The sequence below is a fragment of the Monopterus albus genome, unplaced genomic scaffold (genome assembly GCF_001952655.1).
Source record: "Monopterus albus unplaced genomic scaffold, M_albus_1.0 scaffold67.1, whole genome shotgun sequence".
NCBI classification, from domain to species: domain Eukaryota; kingdom Metazoa; phylum Chordata; class Actinopteri; order Synbranchiformes; family Synbranchidae; genus Monopterus; species Monopterus albus.
Genome location: NW_018127947.1, coordinates 1,398,534 through 1,423,364, shown reverse-complemented (window position 1 = coordinate 1,423,364; position 24,831 = coordinate 1,398,534). Strand labels below are relative to the sequence as shown.

Below are 24,831 nucleotides of genomic sequence, written 5' to 3'. Positions count from 1 at the left end.
AATGATTTTAGCATATGGCTGCAATATAACAAAAAGTGAAAAATTTAAGGGGGTCTGAATACTTTCCGTACCCACTGTATATCTGCTCATGATACAGGCTCTGTGTGATCTGCAATAGCTAATTTATTCACACATTTACACATTCTCCATTTTTGCTACAAGAAAAGACAATGATGTACAATACAGTCACTGCTTGTTTTCTTAAAATTCCAAAAAGACGTGAGATGCTCCTCTGGTCTTCTTGTTGTTGCTGAGCGTGTGACGAGAACAAACAGGATCCTTCAGTTGACCTCTAAACCCTTTGGATTTCAAACAGCCTGATGTCCGTGTCGTACCAGATCGGAGGATCCATGTTGCTATGGTAACAAGCAGGACAGCCAAAGGCTTATTCAACACATATAACTTGCCAAGGCCACGTGACTGTAATTTATTGGGTTTTATCTCAATATTCAAAAAGAACTGGTAAAACTAAGACACAGGGTCATTTCCTAATTTCTTACCGTAAGTAGATGACTCCCCAAATGTATGTCCGGAACCACATGGCTGTGCCGGCGTTGGCTTGGTACTTCCTGATGAGGATGGGATGAGGGACGGGCAGGAGGCCGACGAGCGTGCCATGCTGAAGGAAATTCAGGATTTCGGACTCGTCGGTCAACCCCCTGAGGAGAACAATAACTCTGACCTCATCTGAATCCACAGGCCCCTCTCCTGTCTGGGCTGCAACCCTTATCCATGCTTCTACCACATCCAGACTCGACTACAGCAGAAGCACTCTTTATGGTGCCTCATCCAAAATGATCTGTACACTTCAGCACATCCAAAACCTTCCACTGGAACTCTCTTCCAGAACACATCTGTGACCGTAACAACCTGTATGTTGGCAAAAAGCTACTGAAAACCCGCTAACCTGTTAAGGTGGAAGTGTTTTACTGAAGTGCATACAGTTGTACAGGTGTACCTAATTAAGTGGCTAGTGAGTGTATTTGGCTTTAGCTCTGCTGGTCAGACAAAAAGTTGTGTCCTTTCTTACTTGTCAATGCAAATCTTCTCCACCTGAGGAACCAGTACTTGTAACAGTCGCATGATGGTCTGTAGAGGAAGTTTAGCCTTCCATGACAACACCTGAAAACAAAAGCAGCACGATGAAGGAAGTTATATGAGCAGTTTAGAGTGTACAAAAATCACCAGGTAAAAGGAAAAGCTAGAAAATAAATATCAGTGGAAGGAGCCACAGACGCAGTGGAAAAGACTTGTCCGCACCCAGTCTGGATTTGCGCTCCAGGCTGCTGCTGAGACACTTGACAACCGACTCCTCACAGCTTCTGACTCTGTGTGGTAAACCTGTCAACACAAAGCATGGCGGTCACTTTAAATGGAGAAACGACAAAACTAAACACCTAACACACAATAAGATGACGTGTCTTGTTGTGCACCTCTGGGTCTCTCTCCGAGTTGGACTCTGTGTCGCTGGCTCCAGCTACAGTACTGTTGTCAGCAGTCGCCTGTGAAGAATCTGAACGTGGAACAGCAACCATGGTACCATCCTCACCCACCTGGGCCTTTTCTGTTATCTTATCAATTCCTGGAGGACACAAGAGAATCTTTTTTTTTTTCCCCATTTCCAGTCTGTATGCTAAGTTACCTGTGCTAACTGTAGTGATTCACTGTATAGACTGTACATTGTACATTACTGATTTTCTACCCAATGCAAAAAAGCAAATATGCATATTGTACTACAGTGTCTTCTTCAAAATCTACTTTTAAGACTTTAAATATTATAAGTGGAGTTTGCATGTTCTCCCCGTGCTTGCGTGGGTTCTCTCCGGGTACTCCGGCTTCCTCCCACAGTCCAAAGACATGCAGCTTAGGTTGATTGGTGTCTCTAAATTGCCCATAGGAGTGCATGTGCGTGTGTCTGGTTGTTCGTCTATGTGTTAGCCCTGCGATGGATTGGCGACCTGTCCAGGGCGTACCCCGCCTTCGCCCGATTGCTGGCCGGGATTGGCTCCGGCCCCCCCCCCCGTGACCCCGTTCAGGGACAAGCGGTAGAAAATGAATGAATGAATGAATATTATAAGTGTGTCTACATGTTATGCGTATTTCAGATCAGTGTGTTTACTCAAACTACCTGGTGTGGCCTCTAAGCTGGTTTTGAGCGTGCCAGGCTCAGCTGGTGCAGCTGGTCTGGATCCCTCCATGGATTCCTTCTCTATAGAGTTGGTCCTGGAAATCCCAGACTTCTTCTTCTTTTTCTTCTGCTGGGCCTTCTCAATAGACACCGTGTCAGATGGCAGGTTGGCCAGCTGGTGGAAGACGTTTCGCTTACGGATGATGGTGTAGACCAGGTTGCAGTTACCTGTGAGGGAGAGTCAGTACTGTAGAGGCTGGTACCATAACAGGGTCCTGTTCTGGGATCTACTGTGTGTTCTCACCATCAAACTGATACTGGATGATGTTGTTGAAGACCTCCAGCAGGAAGAAGACCAGGTGGTGGTTCTGGGGGGAGGAGAAGAGGAACCAGGGTGTGGAAAAGGCCTCCAGGAGGTGGAGCAGTTTATTGGCTGCCACCATTGACAGACTCTTCAGATAAGGTGAAACTGTAGAGGGCGGGGGAGTGAAAAATCAGCAGAGAGTCTCTCACAGACTTGGTAGTTCTTCTGTTTAGCCCCTGGGGGGCGTCATATTTGCTGTGATACTCACTGTTCACTATTATTGTGAGCAGGCAGTCAAACAGGGGCTGGAGACGCTGGTGTCCACTGGTGATGATTTTGTGGAAAATCTAAACAAGTGAACAGTTACAGTGAAAATGGTATCAGGATTCCACTCACATTTCTAGGATGTTGAAAACAGAAATATTCCATAGATATAAACTTGAAGATATCACATGAGCCAGTGCTGTTAATGCTGCAATGCGTAACCACAGCCGCCATATTGAGGCACAGCTTCTCTGTACCTCACAATTAAAATCATCACACCTCAGTAGATTTACAACAAAATGTCCAGCAGTTTGGCTTGTTAAATACTAGATACACAACAGTTAAAACTGTTAAACTGCCAAAACACTTTGTAGATCATGACAGATTTTTCTATAATATAGTATTTAAATTGAACTTATCATAATTAGTTAGGATAATTATTCTTTTGTCTTATTGCTTTGTAAAATGGCTGCCACATTATTCTGTTAACAATTTTCAGGATTAATACAGATTTAAAAAGTAACTAATAAAAATTAAATATACAAAATTACAACAAATAGTACATTTAAATCCATCCATCAACTAGCTCTAGCAAAATTACCCCGTAGAGGGTTCAGTGGCCAGTCTACGATACTTGTACTGAAATATTTGTTTTTCATATTTACATTTTCAATGGCACATTATTATAAGAACATTTCAAACGTTATAATAAGAGATGCATCTCCCAAGCCAGACAAGGCATCTACATGTATATGTCTGGTTAATGTTAACATGTCAATTGTGACACCATATTAGCATTTTCACATGCTAACTCTAATGTTAGCTTGTTACAGTTGTTACTTGGAACTTTTAGCATGTTCAAAGTTTTGAACAAATCGAAGTCAACTCCAATATACTGTAAACGGGGCAGATTTAAATCCATTTGAATCTGGTCACAAACAGTGGTTAGAGCTCTTTGGCTTCACCACTGAACCTCTTACCACAATGAGCAGGTCGGCGTGGGTTCCAGTGAACACAGGAATGTCCATGGGGACACGGAGAGCGTACGGCTTGTTCAGACGAACGCCAAAGTTTCTTTCTCCGCTTAGCAGCAGGATGATGAACACACCCATGTGCATGAGACCCACACGAGCTGCAGACGCACACAAACAAAAAGACTGAGTTTTCAGAGCACAAGGTTCACACTCACCTTCAGATACTTACACAGACAGGATGATATTTAGAGAAACTAGCAAGTGTGACTCACACTGATCAGCGCTGGCATCATTCAGGTAGAAGAGGATGGGAACCAGCATGTCCAACACATCGCTACTCTTCAGAACAAAGAACAGGAATTTCTAAAACACAAACAAAACCTAGTCAGCTTCATTCACTATATTATAGTATATTATATATTATATTTCATTCAAATGAAATATAAACAACACAAATATAAACAGTATAATGGAGCTAGATCACAGAGTCATTAACATAGATAGTCTAGGAACCATAAATAATCACATTTCATTGCAATATATCCAGTAGTTGTTGAGATATTTCCATCTGGATCAACTGGCAGAGCGACACCTAGAGCCACACTGCTAACATGGAAAAAACTAGACACGCAGTGACTGACATCAAACATGAATGGAGATGACAAAAACGCACACACAAAAAAAAAAAAAATTCTATGAAGGACGGTCTGGTGTATCCTTGATCACGGCTCTTTCAGCACCGTCCTCAGTCATCGCTCCTCAGAGCCAATATAGGAGACTTGGAACATCCTACATTCTCGGTCAACTGGGACGACTTTCAGGTCAAACAAGGACAAAGGAACGCTCATATAAGAGGCATGAGATGTTCCCACAGAAGCTAAGCTCTGCACCTTGTTGAAGTCACAGAACTTCCAGAAAAGGATCAGCAGCTCCTGGTGGAACTGGATCTTCTTGGAGGAACGAGGCAGGTAAGTCTGGAGCAGAGGATTATTCAGTAGCCGAGCCAGGCCTCTCAGGATGAGGCTTAGGTCCTGGTAAACAAAAAGAATACACACTATAACACCATAAAGCATGATTTAGTCAATGCTAAATGGTTCGGATATACATTTTAGAGTACCTCTTCTCTGTGGATCCTGGAGAGATAGTTCACAAAAAGATTATCAGGTCCAGCAGGCTGAAAAAAAGATCAAAGAGCATTTTAAATTCTGATTCATCATCACGGTTTTTATTGTAATTAGAAAAAATAGATTAATCTCCTTCACACCTCCTGCTCCTCATTAGGTGAAGGGGATGCGGAGGTGTCCAGAGCCTGGAGGGCGGCGCTTACTGCTGACCCAGCTTCATGTTCCAGGGTGACGATAAGAATCTGGATCGCCTGCTCTACCAGCTGCTCCCGGTGGTTGAAGAACAGCAGGTGGTTGTACGGGATGCCATATCCCACAGGGTCGTAGGCGCACACCACATTGAGCAGGGAGGTGAACAGAGGCAGGGCATGTCTGGGTGAAGCAGTGAGAGACAGGTGGAGGCACATCAGCCCTGTATAGCTGCTGTGTATCTGCACTGAGTGGTCACAGTTTGCCACATGTTCAGAAGTGAGGGGGTCTTCAGAGGGGTCACTTTCTGTTACCATAGTGTAGGTGAATGCGCAGCAGAGGGTGACGCATGTGTGCGTTACCTGTTCTCTGAGGAGCAGAAGAAGGTGACCCAGGGATTGAGGTTTTTGCTTTCAGAGGAAGGAGGAAGGTACATGGCTTCGGAGAAACAGGTGAGGAGTAACTTCAGCAGCTCTGTCCTGAAGAAACAAGTTGACAGGACAGCACTAAAACTTACACACTTTGCTAACTATAGTACAGTATGTACTGTACATACTACAGCCTGAGCAATGCTGGATTTCTCAAGTCAGCTATTTGTGAGAGTAATATTAATTTTTTGCATAAACACCTTCCTTAAGCGAGCAGGTTTTTGGTTTTGGACAATTCCACAGCCATTTGCGTTTACCACATTGCTGCGGTGCTACATACGAGGAGATGGAACTGATTGTTGCAGGATAATCAGAGTTGATTTATTCAGTGTTCACTGTTTATCTCATACAGACTCCACCTACAAATATATGGCAACCAGTTATTAAAAAAAGTATGCACAAATGAAATCAAGTGGCACCTTACACAAAGAATAGTGGAAAATATGTTTAGGCAGAAAAGGATGTGGTCAAAAGTGCTTAGTGATGAAGAAGCCACATGATGGCGCTATCAGGTCTGAACCTGCACCATAAACTTGTCCCTGGTCTGATCCTCCACCTCTGTGCATCAGCGTCTTAGCTATAGTAACAAGCAGAAAGGCATCACTGATGCTGCAGCCTTACCTGTTGAGGTCATGGATGTAGTTGGGAGGAGGTGAATGGGCGAAGCCCACCCCGGCCTCCCAGATGTACTCACAGCTGTCTATGGACCGAATGTCCTCGGCTGACTCCTGCAGCAGAGACAAGAACATCAAGTGTAAATGGTGACAAACGCACAGCACCTGGCTCTCATTCAGACTCGGTGGTGGAAAGAAACTAAGCACATTTACTCAAGTACTGTATTTAAGTACAATTTGGAGGTATCTGTACTTAAATATTTTCATTCACTGCTACTTCATACTTTGACTTCACTACATTTTAGAGGCTAATATTTTACTTTTTACTCCACTACCTTTATTTTATACCTTCAGTAATTACAGTCCAATAATATGATACACATTAATGTGAAATGTGCCATTCTGCATACTGAGTACTTTTACTTTTAGTACTTTAAGTATGTTTTGATGCTAATACGTTTGTACTTTAACTTAACATTTTGAATGCAGGATTTTTACTTGCAACAGAGTAATTTTACACTGTCCCTTAACTTAAGTAAAGGATCCGAGTACTTCTTCCACCACCATACTGTTGTATCATGACGATGGAGTAACACGTTTAACCATTCAACCACCAGGGCGCCTGTTTAAACCATTCACTAGGAATGTGAAACACATTCTGGTTCGAGTTTCTCAGATGTGAGGGTCTGCTGATTTTCTGTCTCATAAAGTGAATATTTCTGAGTTTTGGGCTGTTGATATTTAAAAGCACAACAGTTTCTACAACAGAACAACCAGCGATGAAAATATCATTAGTCACAGCCTTCGTGCAGTTACTGTAACCCAAGAATGTGACATCAGCTTTTGATTTAGCGGTGGAAAATAACCATATACTGCACTGTACATGCTTTATTTACTTAAGTGCTGTACTGCCATGTTTACTTAGGTAGATGAATTTCTTGCATCACATACATAAGTCCTTCCTGTCCATAATCAAAATAGTTAAGCAATAAACCTCAAAAAACACCTGATGCATTTCACAGATGGTAAATGTAATCTATGACAAAACTGCCAAGAAACAAAATGTTATCAAACATACTTTAGGCATAAAAAATAAACCTATTATGAGCTGAAATACGACAGCATACACTGTCATTCTTCAATGGTTAGCGGCCTTTAACACTAGTCTAAAGACTTTAATGAACTGACTGCTTGTAACACAACTGGAGACACATTCACTCTGTTATTCTTATTCTTCAGCACATTCATCCACAGCTACGTTTCACAGCTGAAGCTCTGGTCCACAGCAGTGGACCGTTTTCACACCTTCTGCTACCATGTGATTCAACAAGTGGACTGAGCTGCGTTCTCTGCTGACACTGTCTGCATGTGACACCTCAGCCCAGATTACTAAAGCTTCATGAATAGACCTGATGACATGCTACCACTGTTCTGCACAAGCAAACTGACAGTAAAGGGCACTGGGTTCACTGGTGTTCAACCAAACCCTGGGAGCAGCAGTTTAGCGATTCTGGCTTGAGAATCCCTAAAAAAAAGTCTATTTTCAAACCTTCATCACAGATAAGATGTGAGCATTTCAACAAGAGTTTAGAGCTCTGAAGAAATGAAAAAAACATCCATTATTTTACAAGAAAAGTGCAGACATTTTTAAAGTGATTTGTCTGAGACTTTTTTTTCTGTCTCCTTCTCATAACAAGTCCTCCGACCTAAACATCCACATACTGCAGGTTGTTTGTTCCTTGCTTTGGATATGTGTACAACCCATAGCAGCATCTCCTAAAATACTGCCCCTACAGCCAGAGGTGGATCAGACCTCCTGACTCAGTGGATACATCCCAAGTCTTTTAAGTGGGCAAGGATACAAAAGAGCATCCTTGGCAGAAGTCTTTTATGGATCAACACGCCCCTGTTTTTGGAAATCAGTTGGTGATTAGACAATCAGATGAAGGACTGAAGGAAAAGACATCGCATATAAATGTGTTTCTTCAATTCTTTAGGTCGACGAGACTGAGACACAAGATGTGAGTGAGGGAAACGTGGATGCAATGAAGGCAGTTGAGATCTACCCTATTCACTATGTCAAACGACTTCCTCCTTTGCTCTGGTCATAATTACTTCAGCTACTAGATGTCACCAAAAATAAACACAACTATGGGTTGTAATTAGCTGCTTGCACAGGCAACCTGTAAGGCAGCTTTCAGGGGAGGATGGTTGATTTTAACAGGTACATAACCCCTAAAAACCTTCATTTAAAAAAGTTTAATATTTGAGTTATCAAAAATGATGCAGACTAGAAAACAACTGAAAAAGGTCCCCATTCCTTCCTTCAGCCCTCCAACCACCCCCAAGGTGGGTAAATGTAAAAGTTATCAAATCTTAACATATACAATATATTGCAAAAAGAAAAAAAAAAACGGACAATTTTGGTGAACTAGCCCTTTAACACAGACACCTCCGACCCTCCAAATCAATCAGCCCTCACTGGGAAGCCAGCATTCAAACCCAAAGTCCCAGAGACATGGAGACAAACAACCGCTGGTCATTTTCCATCCACACCCCACTGAGTTCAACACGGCCTGCGGGGGGGCAAAGGGGGGGGCCCTTTGGGGGGGGGGGTCAAGACCTGCAGCAGAGCCTTTCTCTCTCACCTCCCCTGCTTTCCACTAACCCAGGTATTTGCTCAGCATGGTTAAGAAGTGTCCACCCTGTTCTCCTCAGCCCAGTTGACAAACACAGCCACTCCACCCTCTCTGTGACATGAGGAGTCACTCATTAACTCAAGCTTCCGCCTGAGAAGGTTGTGTGAAGGCGATAACAGTGCTAACTGCACTGCCACGGGGCTAAATATCAGCAATCTGACTGTTACATCAGCAGCAAAGTACTGACACTGTTGTAGCTTAAAGGCTAAAAGAAAGTAAACACTAGGTTGAAGCTGGTCTCTGTGAAGACACTCAAAGAACATAAACATTTTGGGAAATACACTTGCTCTTTTTCTGAGAGTGATGATGCAGTTAGCCTAGCTTAGCATAAAAGATTATTTTCCTGAAATAGGGTGCAGAGGCTAACACAAGTCTAAGCTCCAGATGAATGTGTATATGGGTGTGTCCAACTGTTTTTGTCATGTTGGTGACCACCAGAGTTGGCACATACTGGGCACAACCAGGAGGAAAACAGAGCCCCCCCCCAATAAAGAAGCATCCAAAGGTAAAAATACTCCTGTTTCAAGTATGCTAAGCTAGGCTAACCTAGTTCTCACTTCACCTCTGTATTTAACACACAGACAAGAGATTGTTGTTAAAGTATTGAATAAGTCTCAAAGTCTTGACTATTCCTTTAAGCAACACCACATGTGGCACAGAAAGGTCCTCCCTCTCACCCAGTGCTGAATAACCAGATGCCACGCTTGGCTAAGTCTCTTTAATGAGATGCTGAATTCTGGCTGGTATTAGTCTCCAGGTGCACTGTGGCATACTGAGGTCTGAATGTAGAGGGTCAGTGGACTCACCGGGCTGCTCTTCTTGTGGGTCTGGATGGTGAAATCTGGACAGAAGAGCAGGTCGGCGATGGCCAGCAGCAGGGACTCAGCCAGCGGGCGAGCTTCATCATCATCACCCTCTTCATCCAGACGCTGTGGGGATAAAAGGGTCAGACAGGTCACATTCATTGCTTTGACAGTGCACAAATGCAAAAGGGGAAATTGTCCACTAAGTGGACAAAATAACAGAAACACTTTAAGAGAAAAGTATTTGCTTTTTTGTCGAGACCTCAGTGAGAAGACTGGTACTGCTCTCATGTTTGTACGGGTAACCTTCTGCTGACTGGCAACTTGTCCCAGTAAAGAAACAGTAAAACCACAGTCATTTTTATACTTTAGCTTTATTTAACCAATGACATATGCTTATCAATGAGCTTTAGAGGTACAGCTAGGCAGGTTTTAGTACAGAAACAGAGGCAGGCTAGCTGTTCCCCGCATTTCCAGTGTTTATGCTATGCTAACCAGCTGGTGGCTAGAGCCTCATATTAATGTACAGTTATAAGAGTGGCATCAATCCCTCATCTATCTGTCTGCAGCAAAGAAAATTAGTGTGATTCCTGAAATGTTAGCTCACACAGTTTACAAATGAAAAAGTCACTGGTTCATTCTATTCAAATTGAGTAAGTGACAGCATCTTTGTTACAGAACCACAAAACTGAATTCTGCTCCATTTCCTGCAGCTCTGCATTTTACCTCACTCCCACACTTTAATTTAGGGACATTCAATCCCTCCTTAATTCAACCACTGGCCAGGAGGAGGGGGAGACACAATGTGGGCAGTGTTTGGACCGTGGTCCCCTGCCGACCAGGTAACCGGAGAACCAGCAGTGTCAGGAGGAAGAGGAGGGAGGGGATGGTTGCCTTTGGACAGAGACCTCGACATCAGTTTCATCTTACAGCTCAGACCCTGCTCTGAAAATGAGAAAGCACCATCACTTCTACCTGAGCAGACCATTATGACTGAGAAGCTCAGAGGGCCTCAAATCCTCAGATGTGTGCACAGCTGAAAGGCTCTACACAGATTCAGCTGTCATCAGCTGCTTCCAACTCAACATGTAGTACTTGTACACAACCTCTGCTGCTGCTGTGACTTTAAAGGCATATTTCATTATCTTTCTCACCAAGTTTCTACCAAGTGTATGAAGAAAACAAATTTTTTTTGAGCATTAGTTGCCTCAAGTCATCAGTTTTGCTTCTTGAGTTCTCCTGGCTGCAATGACAAACCTGCACTAGCTGATTTGTTTTGCCACCTGGGCACAGCAGAAACACAATGTGCACACTGACATATCATCTATTTATAAACTGATATGGTGAACTACAGGTCTAGAAACAGCTCTGCCAGTCACTGTGGGTAAATAATCCCCTGACAGCTAAAGAATTAAAACAGTAATTAGATAATGAGAATGAAGAAGAGTGAAAAGAGGGACAGCTGTCAGGACATAAACACGACTAATATAACCACTCATACAGCATGGGTGTATATACATACACATACACACACACACACACACACACACACACACACACACAGGTTAGGTTGGAATTTGTTATCGTTTCCTTGATGCATTCCTTTCCTCTTACAGTCCACATGAAGGACTAAAGTAAATAAGAGCAGCATATTGTCTTTCACCAGTGTTAAAGTGAAGTCACTATAAATCCCCCAGTGTGACCAGTGATGCACTTTCCAGCCCAAAGACTTCCCAGAGCTGGACCTTCACACTTGTCATGTTCTCTGAGCAGGCGACTGAGTGACAAACAGGAAGTGACACTAGAGAGTGTGCAGGAGCTTGGTTCTACAGTGTAAGACCTCAGCAGAGTATCTCTCCACCACCTCCTCCTGTAACTGGTTCATTGTCAGAGTCATACCCCGGCTCTGCCGGCTCCAGGCACGGTGGACCAAAAGAAGCCTCTCCAGTCTGGGTCTTCAAAGATGTAGGGGAGGATGCGGGTGAGCAGGCGGGTGCAGTTCAGCACAACCTGACGCTCTTTGTCGGAGGAGCAGCCAGAGTCCGCGCCCTGGACCAACTTCTCCATCGCCTGACAAAACATGCACATGAACAAGACTAACTTTATTATTTTTCATTTATTCACTGTAGGTCGTGCACTGCTTTCTAGCTGCACTGCATTTTTCTCTACTCTGTCTTATTCTGTTTTTAATCTTCTGTTTTGTACAGTGACAATTAAAATTTAAATGTTATATGATTGTAACTGTCAGTTTTCAGAGACCTGACAAACTTTTTGTGACTTGTAATTTGCTCATGAAGACCCGTGACTGGTATCAAAAAAGTACTTAACTTAATTTATATTTAGATGGTACACTGACTGGCCACTTTATTAGGTACACCTGTACATCTCTATGTACCTCAGTCCAACACTTCTGCCTTAACATCTGTGTTTCTGAAGCTCAACATGTTTGTTTTTGGCTAAAGTGTCAATGTATAGATGTATAAATTCAATTCTATGTTTATTGAGGTCATAGTTAAAGGTGGTGTTGTACTGGGCTACATTATATTTAGAGGTGTCCTATATTTTTGTCCTTCCCAGCTACATACATGACAGGGTCAGAATATTAAGAACATTTTATACATTTACTACAATTTCACCAAAAACTGAAACATTTTGAGCTTCACAGACACAGATGTTAATGCTGCATTGAAGTGCAAACAATTGTACAGGTGTACCTAATAAAATGGCCGGTCTGTGTATTTGTTTAGTCTCAGATACAAATATGCACCTTGATTCAGGAAATATAGGCTCCTGTTAGCTGTTTTTACCTTTCTCACCTGTTTTGAACCTAAAACCTATGCTTTATATGAACAACCTTTAACCTTTACAAACTGGTGTGTCAAAGGCTTCAAGTGTGAGAACAACAAACAGCAACATTCCTGTGACTCTGGCTGTAACCAGGATGGACCAAAGCACTTGGAGCCTGCAGCTACTACGTCTGACACACGCTGTCCTGCCGAGTGCTCTGTGCAGGTTACCTTGTAGCAGAGGGTTGCCAGGTTTGACGGAGACTCCTCTCTCACGGCTCTGATCTCAGCTGCTGGAACCAGAGTGAAAACATCCTGGACGGTGGTGGAGGTGTCAGCCCAGAACTGGTCCCAGAAGGCATCATCTGCGGCCTCAACAGGCTGCAGGAGAGGACACACACGTTTCAGCCTGTGTGTTCACGTGTGTGGGTCTTTAACATGATGCCAGCCTGGACATCATCACCTCTGACCACACGTGCACTAAACTTCAAATGAGGAGAGCAGCTGTGATTCTGCAGCCACTATTACATATATTATATTCAGCTGATGTGTCCATAGTCTGTAAATCTTCAAATTTAATTTTTTGTCTCACCAACATCCAACGATATTTAACTGAAAGGAAAGTCAGAAAGACTTCTCACATTTAAAAGGTGGAAGCTATTGGATATTGGACATTTTGGCTTAAAAATAAACCTAATCAATAAAGCATTTATCATAGTCTTATGTTCGAATAATCCAGCTTTTCATATCTGACAGGCAGATATGAAAAGCTGCACATCAATGGTCTTGACTTAAACATTAGTATACAGTATGTAGGATAGCAAAAACCCATATTTAGGCTGCAATTAATTGGTACTTCACCATCAGTTCACCTGCCTCTTATTTTCTCAAACAACCGTTTGGTCACAAAATGGCAGAAAATTGGCAAAAGACATATCATTACCTACAGTCTAAAGTGATGTCTTCAGGTGTCTGACCAACACTGGAAAACCAAACGTCTACGCGATAATATCACATAAAACGCTTGGTGGTGTTGTTGTTTGGAAAGTTATCAAAAGAATGTGTGATTAATTTCTGTCATTCAACAAATCGACTGATAACTGCAGCTTTAACCCACAAACAGTCCTGGCACTGGCACCAGCAGATTCAAATAGACTAACTAGTCAGTTCTTAAATGCACCTGCCAGGTGAACACTTCTCTGCTGCTCTTTAAAAAAAAAAAAAGGCATTCAACATTTTTCAAGTCACATGTGGCATTTTCAAGTTTTTTTTAAAGATCATTTCACAAAATAAACAGCACATAGTAAAAACTCGAATCATCCAAAGGCCGAAAGCGTTTCTAGCAGCTTAAACTGCAAGAATATTGATAGTAATATCAAGATTTCTCAAAATAAACAATACTTTTTGTCAGTTATCACCAATTTACAAACAGGTTGAAGCGTTTGCCTTGACTTTCTCTCCACTTTGTGTCATCTAAACTTCAGTTCAGGCGACCATCTGGCACCAAGTTTATCTCCACAGGCTCAATTTAAACCACAAACGCACAACCGAGGCGCGCCACTGTGCTGCTACGCGTTTTTCTGTTTTCTTCTACAAAAAAAAAACACCCACCGACCTGTGTTTTGGTTGTGAGCTGAATCACCGCCTTCCTGAAGTGAAGTTTGGTGTCGGTGTTTCCCATTTCTTTAACACAAACCTCCTGCTTGAATCCGTGTTAACACAGAGATAATCCTCCTCATGCACTGAGCACCACCACTCTGCGCTCCGAGGCGTTCACAAGCTGCTCGGAAAGTCCAACCTCTCTGGCAACTAAGTTGAACTTAAGATCTCCGCAATGACCAAGTTCTACCTCATTGTCCTGATATCTTCCTAACTTAGGCTACTTAATCTACAAAAACATACATTATGATGAAATCAATATATATTTTCACTTCCAAGTAATATTTAATTACATCAACAGTTTTTCTCAGCTTATTGAAATTTAAATACTTGAAAGAGCACAGCGATGTTTAGTAAAAAGAAAAATATGCATAGATCAAGAACAGCAATCATAACTAGAAACAGAGTGCTTTCCACAAATAAATAAATAAAAAATAAAAAATAATAAAGAAATCCGACGGCACTTGAACGCAGCTTTGACAAAGCAGGATCCAAACTAAGCGACTTCCGGGATCCTACTGCGCATATTTGCTGTCATTTATGTTCTTCGTTGAATAAAACTGTTTCAGTTTACACACCAGACAGAGATTCGGGTGCAGGAATAACATTCATATCTTCATCAACACCATCCTCTCCATCATCATCATCCTGGTCATTAAACCACAGGCCTGTGCATGTGTACAGTGCATGGTAGGTTTTACTGTGATCTCCTCAGGTCACACAGGTTGTTTAAGATGATCCTGTTGGTGACAGTGACGGGGATGCGGTGCGCTTCAGGTACAGTCAGGACAAATGGCCTCCGATATTCACAGAGCAACAGTGACATCTGGTGACTCCACTGGGCTGACGTACAAAACACAAGTTCACCAAAACCAGAAGCAATCAAAGGTTTCAAATATAGTTCATGTCGTTAATTATTATTGACTAGGTTTAATTTTCTATTTTTATTATATGTCCAAATTACTACAATCTGCTGGTTGAGGAAAAACGTTCCTGCTCTATTTAAATGTTATTTTAAAAAGGCAGCTTCTCTTCAACAACCAGGCATTGTTTATTTATTTATTTCATTTTAATTACTCTACATTATTATTCTGTTCTAAATGAAGGTGAGTTTATTTGGAGGCCTTTGTCTGTTGTATCTTTTAAACAAACTGGGGGAAAAAATCACTTTTTTAGGCTATGGGTGATTTTTACAAATATAAAACCTTCATGGGCTAAAAATGTATGATACAGTCAGTAATAATCAACCTTCAGAGTGTTTTGTCAAAACATTTACAGATGTCTTTTGTATAATTGTGGCCTATGGCAGTGTGGAAGAAGTAGTCAGATTCTTTATTTAAGTAAAAGTAGCAATACAACAGTGTAAAAATACTCGATTACAAGTAAAAGCCCTGCATTCAAAATGTTACTTAAGTAAAAGTACAAAAGTATTAGCAACAAAACATACTTAAAGTACTAAAAGTAAAAGTACTCAGTATGCAGAATGGCACGTTTCACATTAATGTATATCATGTTATTGGATTATAATGACTGATGCAGTATTGTGTATTTCACATTTAATGTTGGAGTGGGTAAAGGAGAAGCTAGTTTTAACTGGTTTATATGCATTTAATTAGAATTACTGCTGGGCAGCTTGTGAATGTTCCACTATGGATCAATGAGGTCTTATAATTATACTGCATTTTTAAATTAATCTGGTTCTGAAAAGTAACTAGTAACTAAGGTTATAAAATAAAGGTAGTGGAGTAAAAAGTAAAATATTAGCCTTTAAAATGTAGTGAAGTCAAAGTATGAAGTAGCAGAGAATGAAAATATTCAAGTACAGTTACCTCAAAAGTGTACCTTAGTACAGTACTTGAGTAGAGTACTTGAGTAAATGTGCTTAGTTACTTTCCACCACCGAGTCTATGGGCACTTTTCCATAGCAGTGTCCTGTGAGAGGCCACTGGGGCGAAGCAGGAAGCTCCATGTGTCCGTTTCTGTGTCAGGAGCCCAACAGCTGCTGTAGCGGTGAGACTTTCTGAGGGAGACCAACATCCTGCAACAGTCACAAGCAGGTTTTGATCCAGATTCCTTTTGAGTCCAAATCTCTTAAATTCCACACGTGAACATCTGCAGGTCCAAGCAGATGCCATAGTTTCCTAGAAATTAGTGTGGAATAACAACACTGACTCGTCTACATAGTTAACTTCAGGAGCCTCTCAGGTAATGAGGCGTCTCCCCCCTCCCTGCACACAGACAAAACAGAGCCAAACCCCGAGGAGGCACACACAGAATAAACATACCCACACAGCTCTCTGCATGCACATTCATGCAAAGGTTATTTGGTCTCAACCTGAGCAGTGATCAAGATGAAAACTCTTGGTGCCTTACTATGGGCCCTGGCAGCCGTGTCCACCGCTGAAGCAGTAAGAAGATCTTTATCTTACTTGTGCTGAAGTGTTGTTTATCCTTTTCAGGAGATTTTATACTTTTTATACTTTTAGGGCTCATCCATCTTTTCATCCTCCTCATCTTTGTGCTCCTCCGCCGGTGAACGTTCAGGTGAGAAACGTTACATTTGTCAAAGCTCTGTTAGTTGAGTTCTGGTTCCCTGAGCATGAAGCGTGTCGCTTTGTTTCTTAGGTGGGGTCTGTCTGAACGGAGGCACCTCTATCCCATCCTTGACAACTGGTGAACACATATTTTGTCTGTGTGCTGATGGTTTTGAGGGAAAACACTGTGAAACTGGTGAGGAGCTTAACAACATGCCAAACCATATGTGTCTTTCTCATATGTTTACATCTGCTTTTCCTTTAGTAAAAGGTGTCCACTGCTACGAGGGAGTTGGACTGTACTACAGAGGCACAGTGTCACAGTCGGAGAGCAGGCGGACATGTGAGGAGTGGGACGCAGACACCAGGGAGCGGTATCTGTCCTCCGACATCAACAGAGGGAGGCACAACTACTGCAGGTACAGTCTGTAAATATCCCGCCAGGTTTATTCTGGCTTTGCACTGGTGAATGAATTACTGTTACAACGTGGACAGATGCAGCTCAGGCTGGATGTTCACTCGCTGGATGTTCACCAAAGAGTCTAAATGAATGTTACCAGTACAAACCAAATGCATCTTGGCATCTATGATGGGCATTAGTAAAAAGCATAAATAGTAGCAAAAGTGGAATTAACAAATATTTCTTATGAACTTAATACATACAGTAGTGTAAGTTCTGTAAATTTAGTTTTTATTTTCAGACCACTTCAGAACTAATAAACATATGTTTCTGTGAAATGATGAGTTGAACTGCTGATAATTCACTCATTAATTCATTAAACTGTGTTTTAAAGATACCAAACAAGCACATTAACAAACTCCTTGGCACACATCGACCTTTAGACTCCTCTGATGCCTGTTGAGTCACGTTTATGTCAGAACAGTCTGAAGTAGAAAATGTTTTGTTCACAAGAACCTCATCTCTCATATTAAGAAGCCAACTGAGAAAAGCTGTTTTTTAAAACTAGAAGCCAACCTGTCTGTGATTTGTGCAGGACTAGAGAGCCAGCACATACTCGACAGCCTGATGGATGTGTTGTCATGTTTTCTGCAGAAACCTTCACTACAGACGGCGCCCGTGGTGTAATGTTTGGAAGAACCAGCAGCTGGTGTGGGAGTTCTGTGATATTCCCCGTTGTGGCTTTGAGTCCTGTAAGTGCTTTTTCTCTTTAGTCTTCCAAGAAAAGCTAATCCAGAGTGCACGCTCCACCACTGCTGAAAATCTCTCTCTGCTCTTGTAGTTACAGCCCCACCTTCGCCTGCAGCCACTGAGCCACAACCAGGTAAGTTACCAAATGGTAAATGTTAGATCCCAAAACTCGGAAGTAGGCAGAGCTAAGCAGTAGGGGAAGAAGTCAGGTAAGAAACATCACCTTCTCCTGAGCTTTATCATCTAACACCCTTACTAATCTCACCGTGTCCCATTGTCATGCTCTTTCCCACATGTTCTGACCTTTGGTTTACCCCCAGCTGTTGAGTCAACATGTGGCCAGCGCATCAGAAGAAAGCAGATGAAGATCGTGGGTGGAACAGTTGCCACAGTGGAATCCCATCCATGGGTGGCTGCCATATTTTGGCATAGCAAAGCTAAGCAGTCTTTTCGCTGTGGGGGGAGTCTGATCTCCACCTGCTGGGTCCTCACAGCTGCACACTGCTTCCCAGACAGGTAGGAAGTGGGATTACTTACTGTAACCACAGCAGGTGCTACCAAAGAGCAGGATGACTGGACTGAGTGCTGTGAATGTCTGTTTCAGCTCCCACAAAGCGCACCACTTCTCCGTCATCCTGGGGAAAAATGCTCTGAATGAGACGGAGCAGAATATGGAGCAAACATTCAGGGTGGAGGAAATCATCATCCACGAAGGGTTTGATGACATTGAGGGGAACTTCAACAATGACATCGGTGTGAACACATCTTTGGATTCTGAAGTATTGACCATATAATGAAATAATAATTTATAAAATAATAATTCATTTATAACTTGCTGGCAGCCCTGCTGAAGCTGGAGCCCAGACATAGGAAGTGTGCAGAGGAGAGTACCTGGGTGAGGCCCGTCTGTCTGCCTCCACCTTGGGTGAAGCTCCAGCCTGGGGCCACCTGTGAGATCGCTGGATATGGGAAAGAGAAATATGGTGAGGAAAGTCCTCAGAATACTGTTTAGAAAAGTGCTGTGTTAGTCGTCTGTGCAGATTCTCAGTCATCCAGGTCATAGTAAACCGAAATAACCTTAGAAAAAATCAACTGGACTAGGTTTCTAGGTCGAAGACGTTTCACCTCTCATCCAAGAGGCTTCATCAGTTCTGACTGACTGGTGTTGAGCTGGAGATATTCAGGTTCAGATCAAATATGTCCGGTTTGCTGTGTTAGTCCATTTACCAAGTGCAGCCATGTTGTGTTGATTTGAAACACGGTTGTTACAAACTTCCTGAAGAAGTGACGTTTTCTCCCCCCAACAGCCATTTTTCATACATTTATCTCAATGATGTGTTGACAGTGCGAGCAGCTCTGTGAGGCTTTAATGTTCATTGTACAGAAAATCAAACTGCTGGACAAATAAAAAGTCAGATGACTGCAAAAGTTATTACAGCTGAAGGATGAACTGATGCTACAAACGTGTGTTGTTTAAGTTATTACAGCTGAAGGTCATGGCAGTTCATCCAATAGTTGTTGACAATATACTCCAATCTACAACTGTGAATCTCACAGTAGTACTAAAGAAAATAACAGCCAGTCACCAAAGACATTAGGTGTCATCCTCTGGGAACCATGAATATCTGTATAAAGTTTCATGCCAAACCTTCCAGTGGTTGGTGAGATATTTCAGTCTGGACCAAAGTGGTGGACTCACTGACAACAACCTGTACCTGCTAGTTGCAAATAACTTGCAGGCTTTACCCGAGTTCATGATCTGGAAGTAAAATCTGTAACTGCAACATCACTTGGGTACAGCACCTTGACCTTACAGCTGCCAAGTTAATGCATTTCATTCTCTCTGACCATATTGGTCAAACCTAAAGAAGCTGGACATTATGCGTTTGGTTGTAACCGCTTCCCTTCTTTCCAGGTTTGTGGTATAAGTCGCAGTACCTCCGCCAGGCTCAGGTGAACCTCCTCGCTGACAATGTGTGTCGCCACAGGGATTACTATGGAGACATGATCACTGACAACATGTTTTGTGCCGCTCGTCCCGACTGGAGCCAGGATGCATGCGAGGTATTCGCACATGTCTGAACTCAATCAGGCTTCGCTTCGACAGATCAGTCTGTTGATCTCCTTCAATGCTGCTGGTTTCTTTCCCACAGGGAGACTCAGGAGGGCCTCTGGTGTGCGAGATCGATGACAGGCTCTTCCTTTTTGGAATCATCAGCTGGGGCGACGGCTGCGCAATGGAGTTCCGACCTGGCGTTTACACCAAAGTGGCCAATTATAACCGCTGGATAAAAGAGAAGACGGGTCTGACATCCATCATTGGTGGAGCCATGTGAACTCTGTGTTGCCCTAAAACCCCCTAAGACCCGGCAATTCATATTTGTCCTCTGTGGGGGACATGACACTGTGGCCTTTATTTTAAACACCATGCTTGCAGCCTGTTTGTGTCCTAATGTCCTGGAAAGAGGACATCCTGAGCTTTCTAGTGCTGTCACACAAATTGTGTGTGGCCAGCAGATCACATGTTCTGTATTTTTAGAATGGCAGCAACTGCAGCAACTATTTTTTTCTTCTGGGTCTCAGGAGGTTAAAGAAAGAGGATGGTGTTTTCTTCTTAGTGATGACAAATCCAATGAAAAAATCGAAACAAACAATGAACTGATGCTACAAACGTGTGTTGTCTGTTTATCCAAATCCCAGCTCTGTCTGCTCCACTGTTTCACTCTGCACCTCATATGTGCCAGCAAGTTTTTACAACCGTTGTTTGTTATAGTTTGGCAACATCCAGTGACCATAGTAATTATAACACAAGAGAAGAAGTAACATGATGAGGTATATGGTACAAAGTCCTTGTTTGGTGGGTGGGTACACAAATCACAGGTGAGTGCGGGGTTCAGTTCTAGTGTGACATGTTTTGTGTGACATGTGTTCAACACACCTGGCCAATAAAGCTGATCCTGATTCTGAAACATAGTGCTGAAATAAAGCTCAACACTTCATCAGGAACAAAGAGAAGCAAAGGACCTTAAATAAATGTATTTTCATTGAACATACACAAGGAGCCCTGCAGGATTATTACATTCATTCAGTGATGAAGCCTTGATTTGTGTCGCCTGTCTGTGACTCCTCTTTACTCTGTGCCGATTTGGCACCATCTTGTAGTCAAAGCCACAGACGATCAGTTTCCAGTAATTTACTTCAAAACAAGATCATCAGTGCCAGAATTTATAAAGAAAGAAACACTAAGGCGACATGCTCCAAGCTGTGCTAAGTGGTGGAGTCTAATTTTGGTCTTTCTACAAAAAGCCCAGCTTCATGCAGTCGTTGTGATGTGAAGTCTCTCTTTATTTCCTGGGCTGTTTGGATTTGACCACAGGATGGTGCTAAAGTGGAGCAAATTAAAGAAGGTTCACGACCCAGAGATGCATGCGATGACTAGATTACTGGGTACTGTATTTATCCAACAGGTGCCTTGTGTATGTTGACTGAAAATGTACAAAGCTGTTGCATAAAGATGTTTGTCAGTAATCATGCCTGTGATTCCACAGGGCCATTTTTGCATCTGTAGCAGTAGTTTGTGGTCATCTGTTTGTGTTTTTACTTCTCTTTGTTTTTAATGTGCACATGTGAAGCAGTTTTCATGTCCTTGTGATCATACTGTGTCTCTCAGCGACAGTCTGTGCTGCAGGTGAAGTTGAGGGACCTCGTGGCCCCACGGGCACAGGGGCCTGCTTAGTAATCCATCCACATGCACCTTCAAAAAACAGGTCAAAACAGAGAGTTACAACCTTTATCAAAAGGTTGTGCATCAGTGATGTGCTCATTTGACAAGTTTTGGCAAAAGAAATGTAGCAGAATGCGTTGGATCAGCACTGGATTAACCCCACAGTGAAAAGACTTATTTATCACCAAGTGCATAATGTGCTCTTTTACATGAACAAGTCAGGCAAGTTTGGGCTTTATCTAAAATGACTCATTATAATCACGAAACTGACAGGTGTGGCTGCTATTCCTTCCTCTTAATCTCACCTGACTTTCAGGTATTTCACCTGGAAACTGTCACTCGGGGCTGATCTGCCATGTGCCTGTGCCAGCTCTGTTACGTGAGCATCAGCACTGAACTGCACTCTGGTCTACGAGTTCAATCTACCATCACGTGTGCTGGTGCAGACACCCCCCCATCAGCTCAGACACTGTGAGATGCGGCTGTGCGACTCAGAGGGTGTGTCTTCACACTTGTCTCCATACCAGAGCCCGACCTGTTTTCAGATGACTCCCAGCCATCGTGTGCCTGTGTGACAAAAAGTAAGTACGTTCATTTTGAGATAATTTCAATAAAGCTGGAGCCGTTTACAAAATCAAATGTCAAGTGGTAGTACTGGTGTGCTGTGGTGGTGGGGGTGGGATGTTCTTCATCTTCATTTCAAAGTTCCCACGCCTCTCAGCTTCAGAAACGTAACACATCCATTGCTTTTTCTGCAAAATCTTATTCTACTTGATGCATTTAATGAAAAGCTTTCATTGTAGCTTATTAAAAAAAATAAAACCATATTACACTGATGATAAACATGGAGCAGCCTCATCAGTTTCCACTTGTCACAGCTCTTCTGTGTTTCCAGCAGCCGTCACCATGCCTCAGTCTGCAGAGTCCCACTGTGAGACCATCTCCACCAACCGCAACTGTACCATAGAGATCACCAACGTGAGCTCCGTCTACTGTCTCGTCAACCCAAAGTAAGAACCACAGACACGCTGTGTGCTTGATGCCGAAAGGTACTTTTCTGCATGACTACCAGTGGTGTAAGTGCATGTAGCTCTGAGGTACAGTACTTGTATCTTACCTGAGTATTATCCTGCTTCGTACTTCTACTCTGCTACATTTTAGAAGCAAACATTGTACAGTTTACTTAACAACACTGCTTTGATTTTATATAAAAATCACATGATCCGCTTATAAAATACAATGCATTGTTAAAGATAGTGGCTCCCAAACCCGTTTGGCTCTGGCCCCCTGGGGCCACAGATGAGTTGTCTGCATTTCCAACAAAGAGATAGCTCCCCTTTCAACTTCTCAATATTAAAAAAAAAAAAAGACAGAAAAGTCAAAAAAGTAAAATATGTATATCAGTAATTTATGATTTATCTTGCAAGCCTTTGATGGGGCCTGACCCTGCAGGAACCAATGGACTATATACGGTGAAGTCATTTAAACTAGCTCCACCTCAGTATTATTGTACAATATGCCACTCACAGTGCCAGTGTTTCTGCAGAAGTCTGTTTTTGACACTTTAAGTACATTTTGCTAAGTAGAACTTTTGATGCATGACTAACTTGTAATGTAGCATTTTTACTGTACATTGTGGTATTAGTAGTTTCACTTAAGTAAAGGATCGGAGTACTTCTTCCACCATGTGTGACTGCATCTCCCTTCTTCTATCCTCCAGAGTTCACATGGAAAGTGGCTTTGCCTTCAGTCCTCCGCAGCCCACCGTCCGCGCAACCATGACCGAGCTGTGCTCTTTCACCAAGGACGACAACACAGCGTCGGGCGCCGTGGGCGTCTTGACCTATGAGCTGTTTGACATGCGCAACCGCAGCGGCACCGAGCTGATGGCTGTCATGTTCTCAGTGCCCTTTGACTACAACCTCTACAAGAACTGGCTGGGAGTGGGCATCTTTGAGCACAACACAGCCTGCGATAAGAAGCTGTTTGAGCTCATGTACAACAGCAAGGATTTCACCAAGTTTGTGCGGCAGCAGGCCAACGGCTCCGGGCTGAAGTACAGTGGGAAGGTGGTGGACGTCAGGGCCTCCATGTCTGATGAGGGCAAGGCTATTATTAAACTGGAGCTGTACGACAAGATGGGCAGATGAGTCTGTTTGATGCAGTAGTGTTCAGCATCAAGAGAGTGCACAGCTAGTCCTGAACACTACAATCTGTCTGCCACTCATGTCATGTACTGTATGGGTGCTTCAAATGAATAAAAAACTGTTTAATGAATTTCATGTTTCTTTTTTTGTATCTTCTTTAATTTGAGCAGAAAACATCACATCATTAAAAATTTGAAGTGATCACAATGAAATGTTTCACATTGCTTCAAAAGGAATCACACTTCACTTCACAAGTGTCAGACTGCACAGCATGCTAAGCAGAGGCTGCACGCTCAAGAGACAAAAGCTGTGGTTCATAAGGAGACGTTGAGGAATGAGGGTATCACACACTGCTCCACAAGGCAGCTCGCAGTTTGTCAAAATAACAGGAGAACAAAGAAACTACAGTGCTGCTGTTTGTTGGTCACACCTTGTCCTCGCCCCTCTGCTTCATGCAGCCTGCATACTTCAGGTGCAGGTGGACAAAACTTTTGAGACAGTGAGCATCAGAGAGGTGTGCACTGTGGGTGGAGACACATATTATACACTCCCCCACAAGCATGATCTAAAGAGTGAAACCAGTGTGTCAGACCTGGAGTGAGAAGCACACCTGTGATCTGCACAGGTAAGTTAGTGCATCTGGAGGTTTACTCACAAATACTAGCCAGTGAATTGGTTGTAGAAGGATTTAACAATGTACATCTTTTATTAAAATATGTTTAACTGCTCGTGCAGTTCTCTGCTGACACCTGTGCTCTATGCTCTGTCGCAGCTTTTACCAGCAACAATATGAGTGATTCAGCAGAGGCTGTGGCTGCTCAGCTCAAAAGCCGGAGGAATGTCACCATCGAGATCACCAACCTCACCAACAACTACTGCCTGCTTGACCCCAAGTAAGTGCAACTGAAGATGACAATGTAAAGCAGAGCAATGCTGAAAAAAAGTGCATATTCAGAAAATGCCCTCCTGGTGCAGTCTGACTCAAACTACACCAGTTCTCCAAACCGGGTGCAGACATTCATTGTCAATGCTTTCTTTGTTTTTGTCCTGTTTATACAAGGGTTTTCCTGGAGAACGGGAACTGCTACAGCCCCCCCAAACCCACCGTGCGCCCACTGAAAACTGAAGTGTGCAACTTTTGCAAGGGCACTGCCAAAACCACCGGCGCAGTGGGCGTCCTGACCTACGACCTGTTCGAGAGGCAAGCCAACTGCGCTACAGAGAAGTTGGCTATAATGTTCTCTGTGCCCTTCGACTATAACATGTACAAGAACTGGTTTGCAGTGGGAATCTACAGCCTGGGG

The 24,831-nt window shown here is 42.9% G+C and overlaps 4 protein-coding genes across 6 annotated transcripts in view; 3 read left to right on the top strand and 1 right to left on the bottom strand.

The window, feature by feature from the left end:
- Positions 1-105: 105 nt before the first annotated feature.
- On the bottom strand, positions 106-14,118 carry hid1b (HID1 domain containing b). Of its 3 annotated transcripts, none has more exons than XM_020604593.1 (19): positions 13,929-14,118; positions 12,545-12,694; positions 11,427-11,597; positions 9,531-9,653; positions 6,033-6,139; positions 5,346-5,462; positions 4,935-5,166; positions 4,788-4,844; positions 4,561-4,701; positions 3,943-4,033; positions 3,677-3,828; positions 2,701-2,779; positions 2,433-2,597; positions 2,129-2,356; positions 1,434-1,582; positions 1,261-1,341; positions 1,031-1,122; positions 501-659; positions 106-356 (listed from the first exon to the last, which is right to left on the bottom strand). In XM_020604593.1, the coding sequence occupies exons 1-19, from the start codon at positions 13,992-13,994 to the stop codon at positions 293-295; spliced, it is 2,424 nt and encodes an 807-aa protein (XP_020460249.1). In that variant the 5' UTR covers positions 13,995-14,118; the 3' UTR covers positions 106-292. The 3 variants fall into 3 exon arrangements, with proteins under 3 accessions (XP_020460249.1, XP_020460250.1, XP_020460251.1); XM_020604594.1 differs by lacking the exon at positions 13,929-14,118 and adding an exon at positions 13,760-13,867; XM_020604595.1 differs by lacking the exon at positions 13,929-14,118 and adding an exon at positions 13,261-13,434.
- Positions 14,119-16,323: 2,205 nt separating this feature from the next.
- On the top strand, positions 16,324-20,132 carry plaub (plasminogen activator, urokinase b). Its single transcript, XM_020604649.1, has 11 exons — positions 16,324-16,380; positions 16,459-16,516; positions 16,598-16,702; positions 16,772-16,925; positions 17,561-17,658; positions 17,748-17,789; positions 17,977-18,172; positions 18,261-18,409; positions 18,499-18,639; positions 19,572-19,720; positions 19,810-20,132. The coding sequence occupies exons 1-11, from the start codon at positions 16,324-16,326 to the stop codon at positions 19,990-19,992; spliced, it is 1,332 nt and encodes a 443-aa protein (XP_020460305.1). The 3' UTR covers positions 19,993-20,132.
- Positions 20,133-21,946: 1,814 nt separating this feature from the next.
- LOC109962714 (DELTA-thalatoxin-Avl1a-like) lies at positions 21,947-23,530 on the top strand. The gene is made up of 3 exons (XM_020604648.1): positions 21,947-21,961; positions 22,276-22,390; positions 23,101-23,530. Exons 2-3 carry the CDS (start codon positions 22,287-22,289, stop codon positions 23,528-23,530), a joined length of 534 nt encoding a protein of 177 aa, XP_020460304.1. The 5' UTR covers positions 21,947-21,961; positions 22,276-22,286.
- A 158-nt stretch (positions 23,531-23,688) lies between these two features.
- The window catches only part of LOC109962713 (trypsin-like), a 6,294-nt gene continuing 5,151 nt past the window's right edge, over positions 23,689-24,831 (top strand). Inside the window, exons 1-3 of the mRNA XM_020604647.1 lie at positions 23,689-24,152; positions 24,300-24,420; positions 24,588-24,831. Of these exons, the coding sequence (XP_020460303.1) occupies positions 24,317-24,420; positions 24,588-24,831 (348 nt within the window). The 5' untranslated portion in view covers positions 23,689-24,152; positions 24,300-24,316. The remainder of the gene's footprint in view (positions 24,153-24,299; positions 24,421-24,587) is intronic.